This window comes from Haliaeetus albicilla, chromosome 19, assembly GCF_947461875.1.
Source record: "Haliaeetus albicilla chromosome 19, bHalAlb1.1, whole genome shotgun sequence".
Taxonomy (NCBI): domain Eukaryota; kingdom Metazoa; phylum Chordata; class Aves; order Accipitriformes; family Accipitridae; genus Haliaeetus; species Haliaeetus albicilla.
The window spans coordinates 26,359,887-26,384,291 of NC_091501.1; the positions used below are offsets into that span (position 1 = coordinate 26,359,887).

The 24,405-nt window shown below is 40.6% G+C and overlaps 1 protein-coding gene and 1 long non-coding RNA gene across 4 annotated transcripts in view; one reads left to right on the forward strand and one right to left on the reverse strand.

Moving 5' to 3' along the window:
- WNT7B (Wnt family member 7B) overlaps window positions 1–17,080 on the forward strand; it is a 98,173-nt gene extending 81,093 nt beyond the window's left edge. For both annotated transcript variants that reach the window (XM_069806900.1, XM_069806899.1), the window contains exons 3-4: window positions 2,244–2,515; window positions 13,721–17,080. In XM_069806900.1, the coding sequence (XP_069663001.1) occupies window positions 2,244–2,515; window positions 13,721–14,200 (752 nt within the window). In that variant the 3' untranslated portion in view covers window positions 14,201–17,080. The remainder of the gene's footprint in view (window positions 1–2,243; window positions 2,516–13,720) is intronic.
- Window positions 589–13,588, reverse strand: LOC138689992 (uncharacterized). Of its 2 annotated transcripts, none has more exons than XR_011328760.1 (3): window positions 10,612–13,588; window positions 8,546–9,296; window positions 589–772 (listed from the first exon to the last, which is right to left on the reverse strand). It is a non-coding gene; the product is annotated as an uncharacterized lncRNA (long non-coding RNA). The 2 variants fall into 2 exon arrangements; XR_011328759.1 differs by having other exon boundaries at window positions 10,411–13,588.
- Window positions 17,081–24,405: the final 7,325 nt, after the last annotated feature.

Sequence of the window (24,405 nt, forward strand, 5' to 3'; positions counted from 1 at the left end):
TCAAAGGTGTCTGAACAAAAAACTTTCCTAGGTCTGATTTTGCATTCTCACTTACCCTCATCCTGAAGAAAAGGAAACCATATGTATATATATAGTTTCTATTACATCTCATATTTTCAATCTTTCAATTTATAGATTAAGAATAGATTTTTTTTTTTAAAGAAGATGAAGAAAGAAATCCTGCAAGTCAACAGGATACATTTTAGAACATGGGTCCCAGATTTGACTTCAGCTGGTGGGTAAAGAAGGGAGGACTGAATATTGAGACACGCTTTTAGAGAACACACTAGGAACTAGAACAGTGGTTCCCAAACTTTTTTGGATTGCTATCAACCCTCAGAATTTCTTGTGGACCACCAGGCATCGTTATCATCAAACTTTTAATTGAAAACACTATTAAAAACAGGGTTTAATATGGCTCTGCGGATTAGCTGCAAACCCTTTACCGTGGCCTCCTGGACCACCAGAGTTCTGCGGACCACGGTTTGGGAACCACTGAACCAGACTACACACATCGTACACCCCAACAAAACACTTCTGTGTCTGAAAGCAAAGTCAGTCCTTCTATTGCATGATGTACTCAAAAAATACACAAGTCAGTTTAACCTTCTTGGTACCTGAAGAACACAGCACCCTTTTGTTTTTCTCTTACCTTAAGTTTCTTTTTTATTGCTCTGGAGAAACAAGTAAATGGTGCCAAAAACCAGTTTATGATTGTTTCTTGTAGGATCTTTCCCGTATCCGGCAGTGGTGTAACTTTTCAGGAAGCTATCTATGAAAATAAGAAATAGAAAACATAAAATATCCCGCACTGTGCAGTGGTCATTCAAGAACAGTTATGATATCTATGAATGCTAAAATAAAAAATTAAAAATAGCTTCTAAGTTTTTTGTTTTTTTTTTCTCCTCTGGAAAATTTGTTCTTTTTTTTTTCCCTTCCCAATCCATTAACGATGTTAAAGCTCTGTGTGTGGTCATTATAGCATTTCAGCAACTTTCTGCAAATACTTTACAGTTATTCTTTGGCTGCAGTATTACAAGATTGTCTGTTTATCACCAGATAAACACACAGAGGAAAATGATGATAGTGCTAGGAAGTGAACTTGTAAGGAAACACTATAAATAAGAACAGCAAAACACCAAGGACCATGATCCAGCCCTACATTAACTCAGTGACAGAGTGTGGTCTCACGTGAGAGCAGGAATGGGCTGTAGCATCCCTTTTGATTGTTCTGCCTCTGTATCTCCTTGTTTATGTGCATCCCACAGCCAACCACTGTCTAGTAAAGAAAGGGGGCTTATTTACCTCTCTTCATAGACTCAGTATCAACAGCTATAACATGGACTTGGGAATGAGGAACCGTGGCAAGTAGTGGCATTGTAAAAGAAAAAAAAAAGAACTTTTTTTCTGAAAAGACTTTTTTCTGAACAAGACTGTGCTTCCATGACAGTATATCTGTCTCATTTGTTTTGGAGAGGAAATAATGCTGCCACAGCACTTCCACACCCTTGTATGCTCAATAGCCAAGGTAATGCAGAGGTTTGAGTCAGAGTGGGAGTGGAAAAGGGTCACTACAGCAAAACTAATATGCAAGAGAAGTCAGCAAGCAAAAGGGGCTGCCTCTACTTTACCTTGAAAGAGAACAAAACCTACCCAGCCCTTGCCTTTATAGGCCTCTCTTGCAATACTTTACACTCAGGATCGCTAATGGATGCTACTGGAGCATTTGTAAAGGTGGATTAATAATCTTCCCCATTTGTGTCCTAGCGCTCTCACACATCTGAAAGGGTCTGGTATTTTTTACATCATCTGAATGTTTTTCTTTTTCCATGCAGTGCCAACGGTTAGAGGTAACTATGGTTTTCCGGTGAGCATTGCCGCCAGTGACTCACTTAATATTAATCTGAAATAGATAAAGGTCAGCTTGCAAACCTGACTAGACAGTGCAAAACCAAATCGTGTTGCCTCACTTCACCACTGTCCAGACTCATTGCCAAATTCCCCTCTGGTGAAGGGGGTCAGGTGGGACTACCATATGGCTGGTGCTTACCTGGGGTAACACGCCCCAGTTGAGCTGAGCATTTTACATCCATACGGAATTCTGTAAGAATGCGAAATACACACTCAGCAGTAACGCCCGCCTCACATTGCTGCCTGACACCATTGCTGTAGATAATGTGTGTACTTTAGTAAGTAAGTGCTGCCTTTCTGCCAACCCATCAGCTTTTGGCTTCTCTCCACAGGAAGCAGGGAAGCTGCGTTCACCTATGCCATTACTGCTGCCGGGGTTGCGCACGCTGTCACGGCCGCCTGCAGCCAGGGCAACCTCAGCAATTGTGGCTGTGACCGAGAGAAACAGGGCTACTACAACCAGGAGGAGGGCTGGAAGTGGGGAGGCTGCTCTGCGGATATCAGATACGGCATTGAGTTCTCCCGGAGGTTTGTTGATGCCCGAGAAATCAAAAAGAATGCACGGAGGCTGATGAACTTGCACAACAATGAGGCTGGAAGAAAGGTATTCCAGAAAGGACGAGGGATGGGGAAACGTGTGCGCTGGAGGACGGGGGGAGGCTGGCTTGGTGGCAGGAGGCATTCCCCCAGAACTTACTTACCCCTCTCTCTGCTCTTATCCCACACCCACATCAACTTACCCAATGGCATCTAATGTTTTCATTTTGTTGCTGTTTCTTTTTATTCAGAGCTGGCCATGTATTATAGGTGCTCCCCTAAACGTTTCTGCTTCCTAAACCTTCTTTTCAGTCCCACTGATAAGAGAGAGGAATTTGCTGGAGCTGTTTGGCGTAACGATAAATCTTTGCTTTTCGTCTCCTTTGCAAAAATCTAGCAAGAGATGTTGGGGCTTGTGATGGGACAGGACTGAGTGTCTGCATTGCTGAACTCTCACAGCACTTGCAGCTATTTATTCCATCCACAACCGAAAAATTCTTTGACCACAGCTCCAATGAAGTACACGCTTCATAGCAAATGCACAACTGTCCGTTTCTCACTGGTGGGCTACAAACGGCTGCATAAGTGTCACTTTGGAAGAAGAAAGTTTCATGTCTACAACCATGACTGAGTGGCTTGCAATGCAAACAATAAACATCGTGGAGCTACACCGATTTATGTCCATTGAATAACAATCCTCATAGCTCTCAAAGCTTGCCCTTTGAAAAGTATAACAAGTCTTTCTACATAATATATACATACCTCAGGAGAGATTTTACTATACCCTTCAAAGTGTTTTCCCCCAGGTAAAAAAATGCTGCTTCTACCCTCCAGTGTTGTAGGAGATGCCCCGGAAGTTAGACTGAAATTTTCTCCTCTAAAACAGTGTGTGCTTTCAGTCCTACACCGAGCACTAGCTGCTGAGGTGGGCAGAGGTGTTGAACTGGTGGTGACAGAAGCAGTACAATTATCTTACTGCCTGTATTTTGCTTATTAACACTCAGTCCATGCAGCAAAACCTCCCGGGGATTGCAGTTGGCTGTGCACTGAAACTGAAGGTGGTGTATGGGCAGTTATCCATTGGGAAGAAAGTCTATATAAATTCAATGTGGTGAAAGAGACCAGTTATGGGGCATAATCTCAAGTGTAGAGACAGGATCAATACTCGAATGATCGTTGATGCTGAGGTCTCCAGATGTGAAGGAGACAGCTGACTGAAGAGCCAGACAGAAAAGCATACTTAAGAGGGGCACAATCCTTTTTCCAAAAACTTGCAGCCACGGGTGTAAGAGCACCTCATAGTGCTGTATGACTATGGAAGACCAGCAGCTTGGAAGACCGGCTCCAGGTCTGATCACTTCTCGTAGCCTGGGCGTTTCACCTTGGTGTCACACGTTGTGTTTGGATGCAAAAGAACATGGTAGCCACGCATTAAACTTGCAAGGGAGCATTTATTACTGCTGGCTGCATTATCATCCCTGCTTAAACTGGCAACCCTGTGGTGGGCACTGTGCCACCCCCCCCAGATGCTGATGCATGTCCTCTTTTGAACATGTTACAGTCTAGATGCGCAAGAGGGATAAAAGAGCAAAAGCGGGTGCACAGATGAAGAACAGTGAAGTCCCTTGCCCAAGGACAGAAGGCGGCTCAGTATCTGAGCCAGACACTGATTCCAGGTCCCCCAATTCTAAATATATCCCAGTAACCACTAGACCACATTGCTGATTCTTATTAAGCAAATTATATTTTTACTCTTCATCAGAATTTCATAAGCAGGGGGACATAAGCAAACCAAAGAAGTGTGTGTTTTTACAGATATTTCTGGTAGCAGCATTCATGCAAATGCATTTCTTCTAACCTTTCTAAAAACTTAATTTTTTGCAAATGTTCTTGCAAAAACAAATGATAACACTCACTGTAATGTTTCTGAGATGGGAATAAAAAGGCTTGTAAATACTGACCATATAGGTTTTTTTTCCCCCAAATACCCTTTTTATAAATAGCATTTTGGAATTTACCCACTTTTTGTTGTTGGCATTTTTCAGTAGTTATTTATACCCATATATATTCATTGTAATGATTAATGCATTGTATTGCTTTCAAAAGCTAAGCATGACTGAAAGGATTTGGTGTAGCTTTTTGTTTTTGTTTTTAAGTAGAATCCATCAAATCCTGAGGAATGTGCTCATATAAAAGATGGTTTGGGGGTGATGTTTAGAAATAATGTTGGTGTTATGACATACATTCCCATGAAATGAATATGCAAAGTTGTACAGTATATAATACTTAGTGATTTTGGTTCATCTGAGATCATCTGCTATTTGTATAAATTAGACATTCTGAATTCGAGACTGACTGAAACTTAAGGTTAGAACAAAACTCTGGAAACTAGGATATGTTTTCTTTGTTTCTGGCTTGGACTTTTACAAAAGCAGCCACAGAGTTTTGGACAATTTCAACATGAAATCACAAGTCCCTCCTGAGAATCCAGGCAAACTTGACGTCTGGCCTACATTCACCTGAAATTTGGCAGTTTTGGGGGTCCTGGGTAAACCTGGATTGGATTGTGAGCCTGACACAAAATCTGAAACTAGGAGATTTTACTTACATGTGGACGTCATTCTGACATACTCCACATGGTCCTTATTCACACTCAAGTCAGAAATAACTGCATTTATGTCTGGACAGTTGCTGAAGCACAACACTCAACCTCCATCTTCCTTCTTTTCCCTTCCAAAAATCTCACAACACAACTGGGAAAAGCTCGTATCTCTCTGAGTAAGACTCTGTCAGTACCAACCTGCTGATCTGCATGCGACGTCTTAAAATTTGGAAACAGTTTGGAGCCAAGCTTCTGGTTCATGATTGCTATTATTAAGGACCAAAGTAAGGATATATTTTCCTTGTTATGAATAGGAATAAAAGGTAAGAAGGAGACCACAGGCAACTCAGATTATTTTTTTACTTCTTTGTTGCTTCAGAAGTTCTCAAATAATCTTTTCAACCTTAGGGTGAGAATGCTAAGATAGTAAAGGAAATATATGCTTTTGTAGCTTCCTACAGAGATTTCACAGGACTATCACTATCTAAAACCCCCCACATTTACATCTGTAATGGTAAGGCTCACAGTTCTTATTCGGTTATACCGAACTGGCTTTTTGAATTAGGTAAGAACAACAATATTTAGCCAATAAATCTGCTATCTTCATTTTAGTCTTCTCTTTAAATCCCAGAGCCTCCTAAGAGAGAAACATGAGGAAAAAAGGATGCAAAGAGCTCCCAACCCCACCTATGGTTATTTTCAACTTGCTCTGAAGTCAGTGGAAGGCCCCTGATGACCTCACTAGACTTCTACCAGGTGGCCAGAAGCTCGTTGCTAGGATCATTATCCAGGACTCTGACCGCCAGTTTTGCCCCCAGAGCAATTATTTGATGCTCTCTTATACTATCGCTTGGCCTTTTTCATGTGCTGGGGCAGGAGTCTTGCCTGTCCTCAACCTCTCCCAGCACTTGTCCCAGACACGCCTGGGAGTCAGAGGCGTTTGTAACTACAGTTAGACTATAGTGTTCTGCTCTCATAGGGGTGTTCGCAAAGGGTGGCCCACTGGTATTTCACTGTTCTTAAAAATAGAGTCCTGAGGAATTTCTCTTTGAGGAAAAAACAGCACGCTGTAGAAATAATTGCACAAACTTTGCAAACAAAATTTTGAGGGGGGCAGATAGTTCTGGGGGCTCTTTAACTTGAGTCTGGGGCTGAGATGTTCAGCCCAACACTCTGATAAAGTACCTCCTTGGAAAAAAAGATGATATTTAGGCTTTTCAGGGAATTTCTGATAACTGTGGAAAGAATGAATCTCCTAATTGCCTTGTGTTGCATCCCCTAATGGCTCTGCATTGCATTTCTAAGATTTGTTTCAGCTAACAGCAAGTTTGTGAAGTTTCTAATAAATTTGTAATGAATAGCACCAGTGACAAAATAATAAACTTGCCATCGGTGCCATTTGGAAGAAATAAATGCTTAGTGATTCCTGGTGACATGAGATGCTACTGATGGAAGATTTATGCTTTGTGGCAGAACAGCGCCGTGCTGTGTAAAAGAGCGAAGTAGCTAACTTCACCATCAGTTTTTAAATGGCCACTATGATCCAGGATGGAAAGTACAAGTGTGGTAAATGAAAACAAGCTCCCAAAGGAAGACTAGTGTCAGTCTAAAGCAAATGTTACTGAAAGAATGGCTTGTTGCAAATCTGAATGATTACAGAGAGATCTGTGGGCAAAACTTTTAGAGTAATGAAAAAATTAAATATTAACAAAACCAAGTAAGCTTTGATGCTATTTTATGAGACAGCTTTCTACCATGTATTTTTAGAAACAAGTGTCTTTATTCTCGGATAAATGAACTTAGAAAGAGTAACATCTGGGAACGCACGCCATTAATCTTAACTTTTTGTTGAAAGCTTCAAAACAATGACCATCTCTCATGGGGAATCTCAATTATAAAAATGGGGGGTTTTGTTTGTTTGTTTTTAAGGGGGGGGAGCTAAAAGAACAAGCTGACAAATTGGTAGCAGATCACAGCTGTTACCAAAAAGAAGAAAAGAAATGTTTCTAACAGTTTATCAATCAATTAGGCTCTTACGATAGACAATGACTGTGGTTATGCGGAGAAAAAGCTGGCCTATTCTTTCTGTTCCAGAAACACACCCATCACACTGACTGCCAGCAACTCAGCCTGGTACCATCCCAATATTTATTTTTTTGTAATGTCGATGGGTTTTTCTTGTTGTTTTTTTGGAATGCCTGGAAGATGACAACATCTTATTTTACATTTGAAACAATAAGAGTGTGGGGACAAAAAAAAAAAACCAACAAAAAATTCAGACTCTCTTCGGAAGAGATTATTCAATTACTTGGGACAACATTTCCATCTAAGCCATGGCTCGTTCTCACAGTTCCTGGCGCCACAGGACTGTGGTACTGGGAAGGGGGTTTTTGCTGACATGCTTTGGCTGTAGAACAGCTAATGAGGTGATGTGTTGGTCACCATTCATTATATATATACATACACACATACACGCATATATATATATGTAGAGTGTGTGCACATGTGTGTGTACATAATTATGGAAATTTATACATATTTATATGTGTTGTCTGTGCATAAAATATGTATGGAAGTGTTAGCTCCCTTCACCTCACATGAAACATTTAAATTAATAAGCTCACTTCTGCAAGATGCACAGCACGCCCTCATACGTTGCAGACTGCTCTCACTGTCGCCTAACAGACAAAGATTAGAAGCAATGCCCAGGAAAAGACTCTGGATGAAATGCTCTGAAGTCACAGTGCAGGCTGAATCCCAGTTTCAAAAGTGAAAGCCAACTAATTTTATGCTGTTATAAGCCCAAAATATTCTTAAAACTGACTTTGTTTCCTAAGTAATTTCAGTGATTTGAAGAATATGATTTTCCAGGTTTTACAGCCTTCGGTCCCTCATTTGCTGAAAGTTTCTTTCTCTAAGAGACACAAACTATTTGACTGCACATCCCTTGTGAGAACACTGATGAAAGAAAAGCTTTCGATAGTTGTGCTTCATGGCATACTTTCCACTTTCCCACTTAAATTGATTTGCAGACAGATACAAATCCAATTTCAAAAAGTTTGGTGTTACAGCTTGGGTGGGTTAGATGGATAACTAATGCTTATCCATATGTCCTGAATATGCAAGCTTTGGCTCAAAATCTCATGAGGATAGTTCTCCTGCTTCCAGTTGGGCTGGATTTACTAGCCTATTTTTTTTCTTCCAGAAACACACCCTTAACATTGACTGCCAGAAGCTACATCTGGTACTATCCGACTTTTTGAACATTTTGCTTTAAAATTAGAGGGGGGGAATAGCCAAACATTTTAGGACTTGCTAAATGGTTTTATTCTAGAAATGCGCATGCCCATGCATACCATGTAATGTATGCAAGAAAGATATTATCTAGTAAAATATTACAGCACCCCCTCAAACTTGACATCTCTATACTGCCTGGCAGAATAAAAATAGCAATTAAATATTTTTAACCCTTTAAGATGATATTTAAAATTTTACCTTCAAGCTTTACGGCAAAGTCCATAGAAAAGAGAGTGAAATACTGCAATCACACTTGGTTTGGGGATGATTTGAAGTGTGCTTCTCAAGATTTTTGCTTTTTGCAACATTTCACTGTAAAAATAAAATTCAGAAAGTTGTAACCAATTGCAGCAGTTTATTGCTCAAACTTAGCAGCTATTTTCTCTTCTAGAAGGTAGGGAAGAGGCACGGATGGGTTAGGCTCTATAGCTCATCCTCATAATAGTAGGGACTTTCATCTGATGGGCAGCAGGTCCCCAAATCCCAGGCTTATTTTCCTGCTAGCCAAGAGGAGAACTAGGGTGAAGGGAGCAGTGGGCCGCCTTAAGGTTTTTTTAATGCATTCTGTGGGGATACTATGGGAGAGGGTGCTTTACCTAGGGAGGAGGAGGTGAATGGGTGTCTCTTGGCACCTTAGACGGTCCCTAGCCCTGCTAAGACCTGGCCAGTGCCAGGGAAAAACCATCTCACACTGTGGCTGGATATTGACCCGCTGCAAAGCAGAGGCTCCCTGCTTCCATCGAAATAAACATAAGAAAAATAGGGATGTGACAAGAGAAGTTGTAAGCACGGTAATTCAGTTCCTCATCTCCCATCCAACTGAGTGTAAATACTGTTTTGATGCTCGATGAACAGCCTCCCAGAGGAGCAGAAAGAAAAGTACGCAGCTGAAGCATCTGTATTCCCTCCTGCTGGCTCCACGTCTTCTCTTTGCAGGGCTGGGCACAACCTGAGGAGACATGGCATGAACTGCTCAATTTTGGGCTCTGTGATCTGCTATTAATGAAGAATATTTTCCGGACATTTGTATTAGAGGAGTAGCATTACACCCTACTAATGCTAGTTACACTCCTGGCTATCCGAGTTAATAAACCAAACCCAAACAAACCTAACTTTGTTTCCCAGAGGGGTCCACGAGATCAGCATTTTGTCAGCAGTTGGTGGACCCCCGGCTGCACTGAGACTAGGGTTACCCAGTGCCCACACACCATCGGCAAGCCATCGGCTCTTGCGGCTGCAGCCGCACGAGTATCAAAGGGGTGGTGACATCTTGCGACTGGGATCCATCTCTTTTGGTACTGTTATTACCCCAAACAAAAGTTGATCACTTGCATATTTGATGGGGGAAAACTCCTAAAGTCTTCTATTTCTTTTTGATACTGCAGTCAAAAAGTAATATGGATTTTGTTACATTCAACATCTGGTCCAAAAATGTGCATTTCCACTAAGGAAAACACAAACCAGAAAAGGCAAGCCAAAACAAACACACAAAATGTTACTATTGTTTTTACATATTTTATCCAGATAGGATTTTTAATATGTACCGAAACTGTATCTGATGTTATGCAGTTGGGTCTAGATATGGAACTTGAAAAAATGAATTTCTTTTCATGCGTATCATTTTGTTTTATTTCAGTCTTTGCAAATCTTTTTCTACTTAACTGGCAGCGGACAATCCTCAAATTGCATTTTCAGTGTATGATTTATATAGGTATAAAAATATGTGGGATAAGAAAGCTTTAACATTTTATTTCACAATTCATTTAACAAAGTAGCAGTAGTTAGAAAATTTTACTTGGCAAGATCATATTGGGGTGGGAGTGGGCCTGTATGTGGAAAAGGGACCTAAGGAATGTTCCTACGATTAGTCTGAGGCAGCACAGTCCAACGATGGGAATTTGCTCTGGGAGGTAGATCTTGCTGTAAACCATTCAAGATTAGATACGAGGCACTGACATGACAAATGAAATGGCTGAGAGAGTGGGTCGTACAAGCTAATGATTTTCAATCTTTAATCAGGCACCTAGCTTGGCATAGTGTATTAGATTTGAGTAAATAAGTACCTCTAAGGCTCAGGGTCAAAGCTTTGATGGTAAGTTTGCTGAGGAAAATTGAGCTGGAGGGACAATTAGGAAGAAAAACGTTAGTCGCTCTTCATGCACAGCATTGAGCAAACAGGGTCAAATCCTGCCCCCTTTGCCAGGTCCAGTGGCACCTTGCTGGCAAGTGGGAAGCTGCTCGAGGTACCAAGCAGACAGACGTACCTCTGGGAAAGCTGGAGCGTGCTGGCTTGTCAGCAAAGAGGAACGCTCTGCAGCATCTGGGTGGAAAGAGGGAAAAAAATGTTGCTTAGAATCTGCTTAGTTTGGACCTTGTATTCCCTGACCTCCAAGTTTTTGGGCACAATTTTGTACCCACAGCTGACTGTGGGCACACAAATTATAGCATTCAGGAATTTAACTACCTGATGATTGGGCCTGTGCTCAGTGTTGTAACCCCAAGCATTCCACATTCATGAGAGAAGCCTCCAAAGAAATAAAAAAACCTGTGAGATTGGCTTCAGGATCATGAATTAATACTTTCTGAAACTTCTGCTTTTTTGAGCCTGCATGGCTTGCATTTGCAAGTTCTTCCACCATCATAAACAGTGGGAACCTTTGAAAAAATACAGCAGTGAAATCAGATTTCTGTACAGCAAAATGTCTCACAAAACTGGACCTTCAGAAAGACAACAACAACAAAAGAAATCAAGACTTAGGATAAAGTTGCTGGAGATCATACTACAGAGGGTGCCAGGCAGCGCTGTAGAGAAATGGCAGCATCTCAACCAAATACACACATGCAGGCAAACATATATACACACACACACATCCATATATAAATAGACAAAGATATCACCTAGAAGACCAAAATGGGTGATATCTTTGTCTTTCAGGAACAATGACACTTTCTCTTGGAACAGGGAAGCACATCAATGACAGAGACGGAGGCTCCTTGGAGCAGCGTCCAAAGTGTTGAGCCCACACAAGAGTAAGGGGCCTCACAAGCTTCACCTCCTCCCACTCTTTGAGCAAGTTACTGACTTGGCCTTGTCAACCAAAACCCAGACAACAGGAACACGCGCAGAACATGATAAAATGTGTACTCTTCACCAAGATTTACTACTTAGGGAGAAGAGGAGCATGAATCCGGTGTGGCAGATCCATCCCATCGGTAATGCCTGCCTGGAAGTCCTTAGATCTTAGTGCTCTTTGGTGAAGGTGTAGAGAAGGTTGTCTCCATCCACCTTTCGTCATGCATTTTGCTGCAGTTCTTGTGGTTGCAACTGCGTGTTAAGTAGCGGTTGAGAAAGCTATAGAAACAGGCTAGTTTCAAAAAACCCATATTTCAGCAATATCAAGCAAAACTTTTAAGAGCTTTTATACATATCTACATGCACACCTAAATACCATTAGATTATTTTAACCCAGATTTGTGGTACAGGATTGGAATCTTGTTTGGGGGTCTTTGAAAAATCATGTCCTGCTGCACAGGCACAAAGTAGAGACAGAGGAGACCCCAGAAAGACTCTGGAGTATTTCATAAGGCATTCCTCTGCTCCCTGCCACTGAAATGCTGCTGCTGCAGCAGGAGGTGACAGGTTTTCTCTTTTTTCCATAGGGAAGACGGGAAGGTGATGCAGTTTGGCAGTGACCTTTCCAGTGTCCACAAAAAGCAGCTCATCACAGCCTCGCTGATTTTCTTTTTCAGAGTAGTTGCAGCGATAGGAACTTCTTGCATAACCCAGTAAACCTTCCGGGAAATCACCTTTTGTGCCTCTTATAGGCTAATTTGACCTTGACTTGGGAAAAGCCTGTGGTTCCAGAAGGTCTAAGGTATTTTTGAATAGGATGCTCAGCTATCTTGTACTTGCTGCTGTATGTTGGCAAGGGAGAATCAAAACCAAATATTCTCTTTAATATTGAAACCCCAGAAATTTGGGAAAAAAACAAACCATACAATTTAAGTGAAACTCGAACAACTCAGGAGGGTGCCCTCTATTTGCAGGGATAACCAGATCTGTACAGCTTTTATTTTAAGGCCAGTTTCTTAAGCAGTAAGCATTTTTTACTTCCCTTCTACTTCATTATGCCATTGTACTCAGATTTCGGCCCTTTTATCCTTTGCCCATTTCAGTCATGTTCTGGGATCTGCAAGGAAACCACTACAGGAGATGGTCTGCAGCATCAGTAATGCTTTAAGACAAGCTCAGTAGCTCATATTTCTTTGTTAGCATCCCATTGCGAAGGGGAAAGATCAGTTTGCTTTGTTCTTAGGCCTTGATTTTCATAAGCTAATGATGACTGTGGGTGTAATTGTGGTCAGGCTTAAGTGGTAGCGCGAGGGCAGAAAAACAGAGAGGCGCTTCCGTGAGGCTGGTCTCCTCTCTGCCGCGCACACGGAGCGGGAGGGCATCTGCTCGCCTTCCCCCGGGCACACGTCCATGCCCGGGGAAGGAGGGATGTGCCAGCCCTCCTTGTGGAAGCCCCAGAGCCCTCCAGTTTGAGCCCCTTCTAGGGACCATCTGATGCCTGATTAACCTCCTCTAGATTCACCTCCTCTAGCAATAGCAAAAAAAAGGGCTCCCATTCCTCTCCGGCTCCCAGCTGAGCAGGACCCTTCAGTGGATTTTATTTCCTCTAACATGGCACAATTGTTGCCCTAGTGCAAAAAACGTATTTGTGGCTGATCATGTTCTTGATAGTTGGGCTAGATGCTGCAAGGAGTGCTGCTTTTAAATGGGATGGTATGCTCTGTGTGTTGAATAGTTAATAGGTACGCTGGTGTTACCACTGCTGGTATAGGCAAAACTTTTAATTATGCAGTGAACATGAATGCTATTCAGCCACACAGTATATATTGTTCTGTGATATTAAAGCTGGTCAAAATTTTTTAAACATTCTTTGAACATTACTTAAAGCAGTTAAGATTAACTATTCTGAATCTTACAACACTTGAAAAAGACATTATTTTTTTTTCTATTTTCAAAATGAAAAAGGTTTGAAAAACTTTTTAAGTCACTGGAGTCCCATGAATTACTTTGGCTCTAAAGACATGTCTTCTGAAATTTAAGTAAATATCCTCCCATATTTGGAGACAGAATGCAAACGTTTTCTAATAAAATGACAAAACACTGCATTTCCGACCAGGCACCATGTAAAACAAAGTGTATTATGAGCATTCTGCTGGGAGGTGAGAAGACTTATAAGCATGCATTTGAAAAATTTCAATCAGCAGTAATGAATATTCATATGAACTAAACATACTGAGGTTTAGGCACGCTTGCAATACCGTTTTCCTGCAGTAACGATATGCAAATGTCTGTACACATAGGTTCTCGAAGAGAGAATGAAATTGGAGTGCAAGTGTCACGGAGTTTCAGGTTCCTGTACAACTAAGACCTGCTGGACCACGCTTCCTAAATTCAGAGAGATTGGATATATTTTGAAAGAGAAATACAATGCTGCAGTGCAAGTGGAGGTGGTACGAGCCAGTAGACTAAGACAGCCGACCTTCCTGAAGATCAAGCAGATTAAGAGTTACCAGAAACCCATGGAAACGGATTTAGTGTACATTGAAAAGTCACCCAACTACTGTGAGGAAGATGCTTCCACAGGGAGCGTCGGTACCCAGGGACGACTCTGCAACCGTACCTCTCCCAACGCGGATGGGTGTGACATGATGTGCTGTGGAAGAGGGTACAACACACACCAGTACACCAAGGTGTGGCAGTGTAATTGCAAATTCCACTGGTGCTGCTTTGTGAAGTGCAACACGTGTAGCGAGCGGACAGAGGTGTTCACCTGCAAATAATGGCATCACGTGCAAATGAACAGAACAAATCACCACGAGTGAAGAAAGTGGAGTACAACAAACGACGACAGCATCATTTTGCACATCTAAACTTCTTTGGGAAAAAAAAAACCCAACCAACCAACACCACAACAACCACTCCCTCCCCACTACTTACACTTCTAAGGATGGTGCATTTTGGCTGGCTGGCTGTTGTAACTGCTTTGGAAACAAGGGCAACAGGATTAAGGTGATGTTGACAACCACATGAAACTTTCTCTCTCTCTCTTTTTTTTTTTTTTTTTTTAAACTACAGCCTGGGTGTTGTAGAGTTCTCCTAGTAAGTGTTTTAAGTTATACATATCAGAGAAGCAGCTCCCATGGAATTTAAAAGAAAAAGACACTTTCTTCTAATTTACAACAACAAAACCACCGAGCCCTGTGCAAATAAAGACTTTTTTTAAGGAAATGAAATCTTCACTGACTAGAACACAGCAGTCTTGCTGCAAAAACCTACATTTCTAAGAAAGCAGGTAGCGAGAAAACAACTGGTAGGGAGACAAAAATCTATGGCGGAAATACTCCACTATCAGTTTGCAAAAAAATAACGTTCACAAAATTACATCAGCTGCCAGTGACACTGGAACTCTTTGAATGAACATTAAAAATAATTATTTATGTTTTTAATAGTATCAAAAAATTCTAAGCACTAACGGGTAGCTATGTCTTAATTCTGTACTAAATGTAAACTTATTGGAACTCTGACTTTATGATTTTTGTATTTGGTTCTCCCTAAGTTCTTCAATGCTACTGATCTGTTGTCACTCCACTATTAGAGAGTTCAATTACTGTAGGCCTTAAGCAATTACCAGAACTGAGCAAAAAGATCATGCAAAACTGTGGTTACAAATGCTTGATAAAGACTTTTCTTGCTTGCCTCCTGAATAAGAATGACTCTTTTTAGACTCAGGCTCGAGGCGTGGAGCACCTGCTCTCCAGCTCCTCGTAGGGAGTTTTAGGACACAAAGACATGCTTCGACAAATATCAAAGGTTTTGCTTGGCCATCAAAGGCACTGGCTGGATCTTCCAAGTATTGCATTTTGCCTTTAACTGTTGAAAGTTAATATTACTGGTAGTTTTAAATAACTTATGCCCAGTATGAACTGAGAAGTTAATAAAAATACGGTAGCTGAGCTCTAGGTTGCTGCAACCTGTGAGCTGTGGTGGCTTCACGAGCATAAGAAAGCTATAATTTGGGTTAGTCTGTGTCGTCATTATTCTAAGGTTGGCAATACCATACTCCCTCATAAATACATGAATGTTAAGAAAGAAGCTGACTTTTTACACCAGCACTCAATTCTAATTCACACACCTTTTCCCTACGAGAGATTTTCAAAAAAATTCTCAGATTATTTTACTACTGTAAAATCTAGTGTTTTTAACACTAAGAGCCAGATATGCCCACTAATAACACAGCACATTTAATCCCATAAATGTTACTTGTAGCAAGGGTCCCTACCTGATTTCTGAAAACTTGGATTAAAAATTTCCTAACGTCCGAGTATCTGCATTTCCAGCTTTTGTTTCATTTTATTACTTTTGTTGAGGGGCTGCCCAGCCATGAGCCCTCCCCATCTGACATGGGAGCACTTGCCACACAACACGGTGCTCTTGGGGCAAGGGGCTGGGGGAGCTACCACTCCCCCAGCTCCCATGCTGGATATGTGAATGAGCCAGGATTACCTCCATAATTTATGGGCCTGTATCATCAAAAGTAACTAATCACTTGGGGACCTTCATTCGAACATTCACGAGGACCTGTCTTTCTGACCCCAAGCACTTACCCTCTGAAAATCAGACCCCTTTGATGAGTCTCCCACGGAGCAATCCAAAACTGAAGAGCTCATTTTTTTCATTGTTGCTGTTGGTTTCTAAATACCAGCCTTGGTGCGAACGGGTGCAACTCCACAGAAGTCAACAGGGGCCCTCCAAAATGCTAGAGTCACCCCACATAACTTAAAGTCCCTTTGATTCATGGGTATTGTTGTTGAATAATAGTGATATACTGTACTTTCACTACATTCTTGACAGGAAGCAAATAAAGCTCCCAAACACAGTAATGCACAGTCTTATGGTACTAGATACTGTAAATATATTAGAATAGTATTTGTTAAGTACAATTGAGGAATCCAATTAAGTTATATTATTGTATATCGTTTAAATGTCTATAGAGTATTTTAAATTATTGTGAACTACACTGCGTTAAAAAAGAAAAAAAAGGTTATATATTATAACACCAACCACTCTGAAAAGTGGACCAAAGTGACACTTTCTCTCTTTTTTTTACATACCCCTATTTCAAATAGCTCTGTCAGCTATTGTAACACCACGGTAACAGTCCTATGATTGGATTCACTGCCTAGAATATAATGTTTCAGAGCATCCTATAAAAGTTTTGCTCCTGTGGGGGTGCAGCATTCAGAAAGGTACTGTATGGCACAAAGCGGGGGCTGACCACGGGAATGCATGGACTTTGAACTATGTCCCAAGGAAAAGCAGTTTTGGTCAGAAAACACCGTTACCACTAATATACTGAAACACACCCCCAAAATGGTGACCTTCTAATGAAGGTGTCTGTGAACAGAAGTGGGTTACACATGACTTTTATTTTAAAAAAAATGTAGTTTGATGTCAAAGAACTGTGACAATAGAGGTTTGAATGCAACCAGCAACACAATGTGGTTTAACCATACCTTAGCCATGACAAAACTAAAAATACTGTATGTTATTAAAGAATTTAAGAGCAAAGATCAATTTGTTTACTACGTTAATGTTTTATGGCAAGCAGAAAACAAAAGATGAAATGTGTTTCCATTAAAACTTAATTTTTTCCCCTTCTAGTTCCCTTTCTTTTTGTTGGTTATTCATTTAGAAAAAAGAAGGCAACAACGCCTTATGCAAAGGCCATTTGTGTACAGGCTTCTCTGGATGAGAAATGATAGGCAGATTCCAAGTCCAAAGCAGTTTTTGTGTTTTGTGAGAAACAGTAATGAACACACCTGTGTTTGGTATCACAGTCCAAAGTCATCTACCTACACCAGTGGTACAGAGAACTGGCACAAGCACCAACCTTGTTACTGCCAGAGACTTCGGTTGGCTCAAATGAGAAGGAGGTAAATGTTTTGTGATAGAAATGTGGCATCCAACTCCAAAATGGTTCTTGACCATGAACCTCACCTAACAGATTGGCAAACAGAGAGGACTAAGAGGCAGAGAGGAGAGGCTTGAAGGCCCTGACTTCAGCACTTGCACATGTTCCAGCTTATTCAAGCAAGTTATGGGCACATCTGAAAACCCTACCTGAATCTGGACCTAAAAGATTTTACAGAATTTACCTTGGTCAGAATATTAGCAACCTCCTTGATACTGAGAATAGTGTCTTCCTATACAAAATCTAAAGAAAATGCACAGCCTTTGTTGTATTTGCCCCTTGGGGAAGATACCCAGCATTAGATAAAGGTATAGCCAAATTCCACATGAACTAAGTCCAAAATAACTTCATTAAAATGAACTGAGTTGCCCTGGGTTTATAGCAGCATAAGTATGCACAGCATTTTACCCACAGATGCCAAAGAAAACACTGCACCTTCTTTCTAATTACATCATGGGAAACTTGTTAATAGAGCTGCAGGAAGTTTTTATAGCAAATGGTAATATTACATTCATTTCTACGATGACATCTGGAAAGTAGATGAAACTCATCAAAAGGTTTGCAAATCTCTTAACAAATCTAAAACATGTTGCGAGTAGGTCACTTAAAGTTTCAAAGATATTTCCATGGATTTCTTCCTTAGTTTAAGGTTAAAACCCCAAAGTGATACTGAAGGTAACAAATCAAGGCCTTCCCTTATACCAGCTTTCCCATACGAATAACTTGATAAGCCTTTCACTATTGAAGGCACAACTGGCGTTTAACAGAAAATGCTTTCTATATAGCTAGAGATGATTTGCATTCATAGCAATTTTCATAACTGGACTGGATGACTGCATGTTTCCTTTCCAGTCCTTCAGACCTTTTGTTGCAATGACAGTTCCCACAGCGAAGGCGGTGCAGTAAGTGGTATCGTAAAGACCCAACATTCTTCTCTCCGAGTGACGGCCACAACGAGATGTGGGATACACACAACTAAAACTATGTCTAAGGGAAAAAACCATCAAAGTTGGAAAGGCAGGGGAAGTTGTAAGCAATTTCAGTTCGTGACACTGATATTGTAAGAAACCTCCTGCACGCAAAACAAACCGCATTGTAGGCTGAACTTCGCCCACAAACTTTTTCCCCCTCGAATCCAAAGTCCCCGTCTGCATCTCTGCACATCCAGACTATTTAACTGGAGAACAAGCATGCCCAAAAGCTGGCAAGTATTTTGCTTCTGGTGTTTTAGCTGCTATTAGGAAATCATAGGGGATCATTTTCTGACAGGGGACATGCAGTTTGAAATTTAAAATTTGCATCTCATTTTTTAAATGAAGATCTAGGGTTTTTTCCCCTGCATATTCCTGCAGTACAGATACATGTGCTTTGAGAGATTTGTTTGGTGAAGAATAAAGTTGGCAGTTTTCACATAATACATGGTTGTTCTTTGTAATGTGCTCCACAGAGCACAGAGGCAGAGGGAATAATACTGCTGTAAATTCAAAACCTTTAGTTGGGCTGTTTTTACTGAAAGCAATACACCTGTTTTTACTGCTTTTACTGAAAGCAATATTACCTGTTTGGAGACACTAGTGAGATTCTATTTTATAGGCTGGTCCTTTTTGTAAGTTGGTACTATGAAAGACCAGAAAAATGGGAATAATAAAGTTTACTTTGATTTCAGGTCCTCTTACTCTCACTGTAAACAGACTTTAAGATGAATAAGGAACCAGCTTAATGACATTTAAACTTGTGTGTAGGTATTAAAAATGATTAAGATATTTTTTTCATAGGCAATCCCAAACAAATGGCACTGCACCAGACATTGGAAATGTTTGCATTGAAAGCCAGCTGTACGATTAGCCTCTGCCTTCATTTGCCCAGCAATTTAGGGGAAAACCAGCATTTTAGATCCCATACAGCTAAAAGGAATTCCCAAAGAGATTACAAGATTTTGATCTTATTGTTTAATTCCTGTGGCTGAGAATGAAAAGGAGCATTCCCTCAATCTTTGGGTAAAGGGAAACCCAAAGGCATTTCGAAGACTATTCACACCACTCAACTTAAAAGACTAAAAGACCGGCTAAGTGAGCTGACAGCCTCTCTGGGCTCCCGCTACAATAGGGAGAGCAAGCTTGCTCTGGGGGAGGCGTTAGTTCAGCTCTGATGGACCCTCTCCTCCTTCTCAACCAGAGAAAAACCCCAGGGAGACACGCCGGATAATTTATCCACTGAAATTAAGCACCAAAAATTCTGTCGTGTGAATGAACTCCCATTTCCCCTCTACCATTTGCCTCAGCCGCTCTTGGGCACAAATTATATCTTCCTTAGTTTTTTTTTTAACTGCAAGCTTTATTATTTTATGTATTGTGGAATAGATACTCTGTTATGTCAGTGAAATTGGCTTTGCTTTTCCTTTTTACTGCCACCCTGTTCTTGTCTCTTCCAACCAATCTCCGACTCCCGATTTTATGCATGAACTATTTCCCCGCAGAACTGATTTCAAAGAAAGAGAATTGTAAAAGCCGGACTATTATCCAGTGATTTGATGAGGCAGTCTCCTACAAAGCAGCATATTTATGATTTTGACTTCCTCTTAAGATATGCGCTGTGCAGAGAACTTTAATCCAAGGGGTGACCTTTTAATAGTACTATGATATTGGTTGTGAAGGATCCTAACGGGTGTGCATTGCAATGTTCTCCTGGTTATTTCATCGCAACGCATCCATGCTGCTATCCTTGAGCACATCAGGCTACACCAAAAGGCTCTCGCAGCAGCTGCATCCCAATTACCTGCACGGATCACATGCTGCCATCGAAGCTGAGTTCAGCCTACAGGTTAAGCTTGTTAAAAAGGCAGTGAAATTTAACAGTCACGTATTCTCAGTAATGCTAGCCATCACACTTGTCTCAACACCTTTCTGAGGTAAGTATTATGTCTATTAAAGACAAAGAAATATATACATAACTACTTAAAAAACATTAACCTGCCCAGAGAGAGGAAAAAAGGCATTCCTCAAATTGCACCGTATATCCCAAATAAAAAGCCTAATATGCACATGCATCATACATGTATTTCCATACACACACAGGTAAATATATGTGTGTGTGTATTTGAAAAATACACAGTGCAGATATTCAGAGCAATTTCTCTAAGATCCTTCTTCAATTTTTCCCTTTTCAAGGGGAGTGGATTTTGTGGCTTCTTGTTGAAATACAGGTATGCAAATTTTCCACATTTCCTTCCAGAAGTACTGTGTCATCAGCACCATAATAACACTTCTTTCTTTCATTTGTAGGCCTTTTTGTTTATAGGTCTCAAAGCAAAGCAAAAAAGCTCTCATTTTGCAGTTGGAGAAAGTGGAGATGTGTGAAACCTCCCTCCCCTTCGTCTTCTCAGGAAGAGGAGGCAGCCTAATTTAGCTCTAAATCACTTGCCAAAGCCCCCAGCAAAAGTCAAGAGTTGTGGCTACAACTCAGGTGTCCTGGTTTTGGTCCGGGGCTCCGACTACCAGCCCTACCCACCATGGTTACTGCAATGCACAGGAGCGTCAGTTGTGATGAATATACGTTTATTGGCAAGAACCTCACAACCCTTCTTCCTTATCTCTCTCTTTAAAAGATAAGCTACTTAATATTTGCCCCTGGCTGGTATCAACAAATGTGTCATGATACGTACTTACTTTGCACCCGTGTTAACCTTTTGAGCAGATGCAGGCACTTTCAGTCAGAAAATCATCACCGGTGTGCTCTGTTAGTACATTTACAGTAATGAGTCAGATAAATGCTTTCTGTTTTTAAAAGGCTAGAAGCAATGCAGCAGGACAGGTTTGTCCACCCACTGCATTTTGTTCCAGCAATTCTGGCACAGAGCTGCATCTGGGATCAAATAGTCTTAGGAAGCCAACATGCCAAGCTTGAACAGTAGGCTAATGTAAATATATAATGGCGTGGGAAAAAGTCTTTTGTTTGTTAATATTGGGTGATACAGAATATCTGTTGTGCAGGACAAGGAACCAGAGAGTTGTTGGATTACGTTCAGCAATGCCCAGTTGTTGTTTTTTTCAGTGCATAGGTTCCTTTCCTCTCTGGTTATTTGTGTGTCTGTGTGTGCACGCATGCAGGGGGACTTGGGAAGCATTTAACTAAGTCGATGCATTAATAAACTTTTCATTTCATGGACAGAAGGGGAAAAAACCCACAACCATTTAGTGGGAATCTAAGCAAGAAATACCTGCAGATGGGTCACAGCAGCATGGTAAGAAAATATGTGCTTTGGAAGTTTCAGCTGACTACCTAATCCAAACCACTCCTGGAGGAAGGAGAAGGAATGAGGAAGTCAGTTTGCGGTCACCAGCTTCTCTGCCTGTGATATCCAGTACATAATTATTACAGGGCTCCAGTTCAGCCAGCTTTTGACAAATGAACTACCGTGAGTTTTCTCTGCGTGTTTTCTATTCAAGTGTGTTTAGTCATAAATACTTGGTTCTAATGGCATTTTCTTAGTCAAACATAGCCACTCCTAAGCATCAATAATACATTTTATTCTTGGTATAAGCCTCTGAACAAGATTCTTTTATTCTGGTTGAAGGTCTTTTTGCAGAAGTTGAATATCCCGGACTTTTTTCACCCACGCTGATTTTGACTAATTATACCCCTAGCACTCTTCCCCTCCAAACCCGTTGCAACACTCCATATATTCTGTGCTGAAGAGTCTCCATGAAACAGAAATAATCCCTGTAATATCCAATAAAATTATCAAATTGTTTTTGCAAAAGGAAAAATAATAGCAAAGGGACACAGGCGTCAGGTCAGAACACCAGATTTCCTTGTGCCTAAGGACTTTACTCATACTCAGCTTCTCTAGTCTTCAGGTTCATAAAACAGAAACTCCTGAGTGCATGTAATGCTCCCATTAGCTCATCTAGAGGTATTCCCATTTTAGAGGTATCTGTAAATACTAATTTTCAGTCCCAAAGATCTGAAGTAGGAAGCAATGAGCCATAAACACTCCCTGGCAGTGCTACTGTATGACTTGACTTTTGCAAACTTAATAGTAAAATGATAATGTATGCATGGAAAATGTTTATTTTTAATCTGCATATTTTTCAAATCATATTACTTTTTAAAATGAAGGGCAGTACTCATTTTCATTCAACACATTTTTACAAGCAGATAATAAGAGGTCATACACCCCTTTGGTGATGGTTTCCTGAAGCGGAAATTAAGATTTAATAAGTCAAATGCCCTCTACTAGTATATGAACCAGTTTTTGTAGTTTTTGACTCTGTAGAAGCAACTCATGTATATGTAAAACACATTTAGTGAAAGTACCAGCACTGACAATTTTTTTCAGCTATTCCTGAAATTTTCTCCTCATGCCTAACTACCCACCAGCAAAGAGAACAAACAGAAATCAAATTTTTAAAAAAACAGCCAAATGGACGCTTTTCCAAGGACCTGCATTTGCCTTCCTTTGAAAACAGTACCCTCAGTTTTCTGTTTAAAACCTTTGGCATTCAAGACATGCCTCTTTTCCCTAGATGGGTTCACTTGCGCTTCTTTCTCCACTTCAGCTTTGTAGTTAGCTACACTCCCTCACAATCTGATGCCTGTTCAAATGTCTCTACTCAAGCTGAGACAGATCCAAAAAGTACTTGTAGAGGGTGTTGGCTACGGTCCCGAAAGCCTTTCTGCTGGCACTTCAGAGCAGTGAAGTGTTTGCCTGCTCCCATCGTCTCCAGCCGAAAGAGGAGGGAGCTGAGCTTTCCCTTCAACCGCGGATGACTGCAAGGTAAGATGCATCAATTTAAGGAGCAATAAATCAAATCAGGCCCTGCTCAAGCTCCTGACCCGAAACTTGTCAAAGGTGAGCGACGGTTTCCAACAAATTCAGCTCCGACTCTACCTCCAGCAAAGCTGGACTAGAGGATTCTTTGACCTAAATGAGAGGGTTTTCTAAGTAAGTCCAGCTTCAAAAGTGTTTAAATCCCTCTGACTTTTGAACACCTCATCCTAAATATCCCATTTCAGTTTTGAAAATTTTGAAACACTTTTTGTTTAAAAGCTTTGTGTTTAGCATAATTCCCATGTTTTACTACCCTTCAGTAATTCAGCTATTGAAAAAAGACCTCTCATCAAGGGATTTTCAGGATTAGTCTCAAAATGACAATGTAGCTCACACACTCAACAGAAGCTCCAGAAGGAAAAAAAAAAAAAAAATCATAAAAGCAGTCACATGAAGATTAAAAAAATTGAAACTGCTGAAAAGATGGAGTTTGGGCACCACAGTAATGTTAGCACAGATCCTACTCGGTATATAATTGCAACAGTTATGAGGCTGGCATGGTTGCACACATTCATCTGTCCTGTAACGTGTTCACACACTTACCTTGGTTGGAAAAAAAACCCAAACCTGTGAGAGAACTTTGCAAAAAAGTTTATTTTGTGAAAAAAGAGAGGTTAATCAAGACCAAAGTAAGGTAAAGTTGGGATGCACCTCTCAAATTGACCATAATAATGGGAGACTAGCAAGTGAGAAAACTTTTTAGAGTAGGCTTCCTCAATGTCTTAATTTTTGTTTCATTTTAATTATGTATTTTAATATATTTAAGCTAAAAGCTTGAAAAAGAGAAGGAACAAGATACAGAAAGATTTCACAATTATCAGACTGAAATAAGCTGGATGTCCCAAAACAGACCCTATCTTAGAACCAAGGAACTATAATTTTTTGTGCTCTCTTGGAAAGAAAATATTTTTCAGGATTCTTTTTGTGTGTTTGTGTGCGTGATGGGAAAATCATTTAACTCCTAGCTTAAGGAGTATGTTACCTTTTTGAACATTTCTGTTCAAACAGAGCCCATAATCTTTCTTACCCTCCTACTTTCGTAAAAATACCAACCATGTGACAGTGGTGGAGTTTCATACTTCAGCTCCAAAGGAAGACAGGTCCTTTTTCTTCTCTCTAAGCCTTCTCAGATATATACTATATATTATTAGATGTCGTTCTTCCAAGTTCAGACACCTAAACCA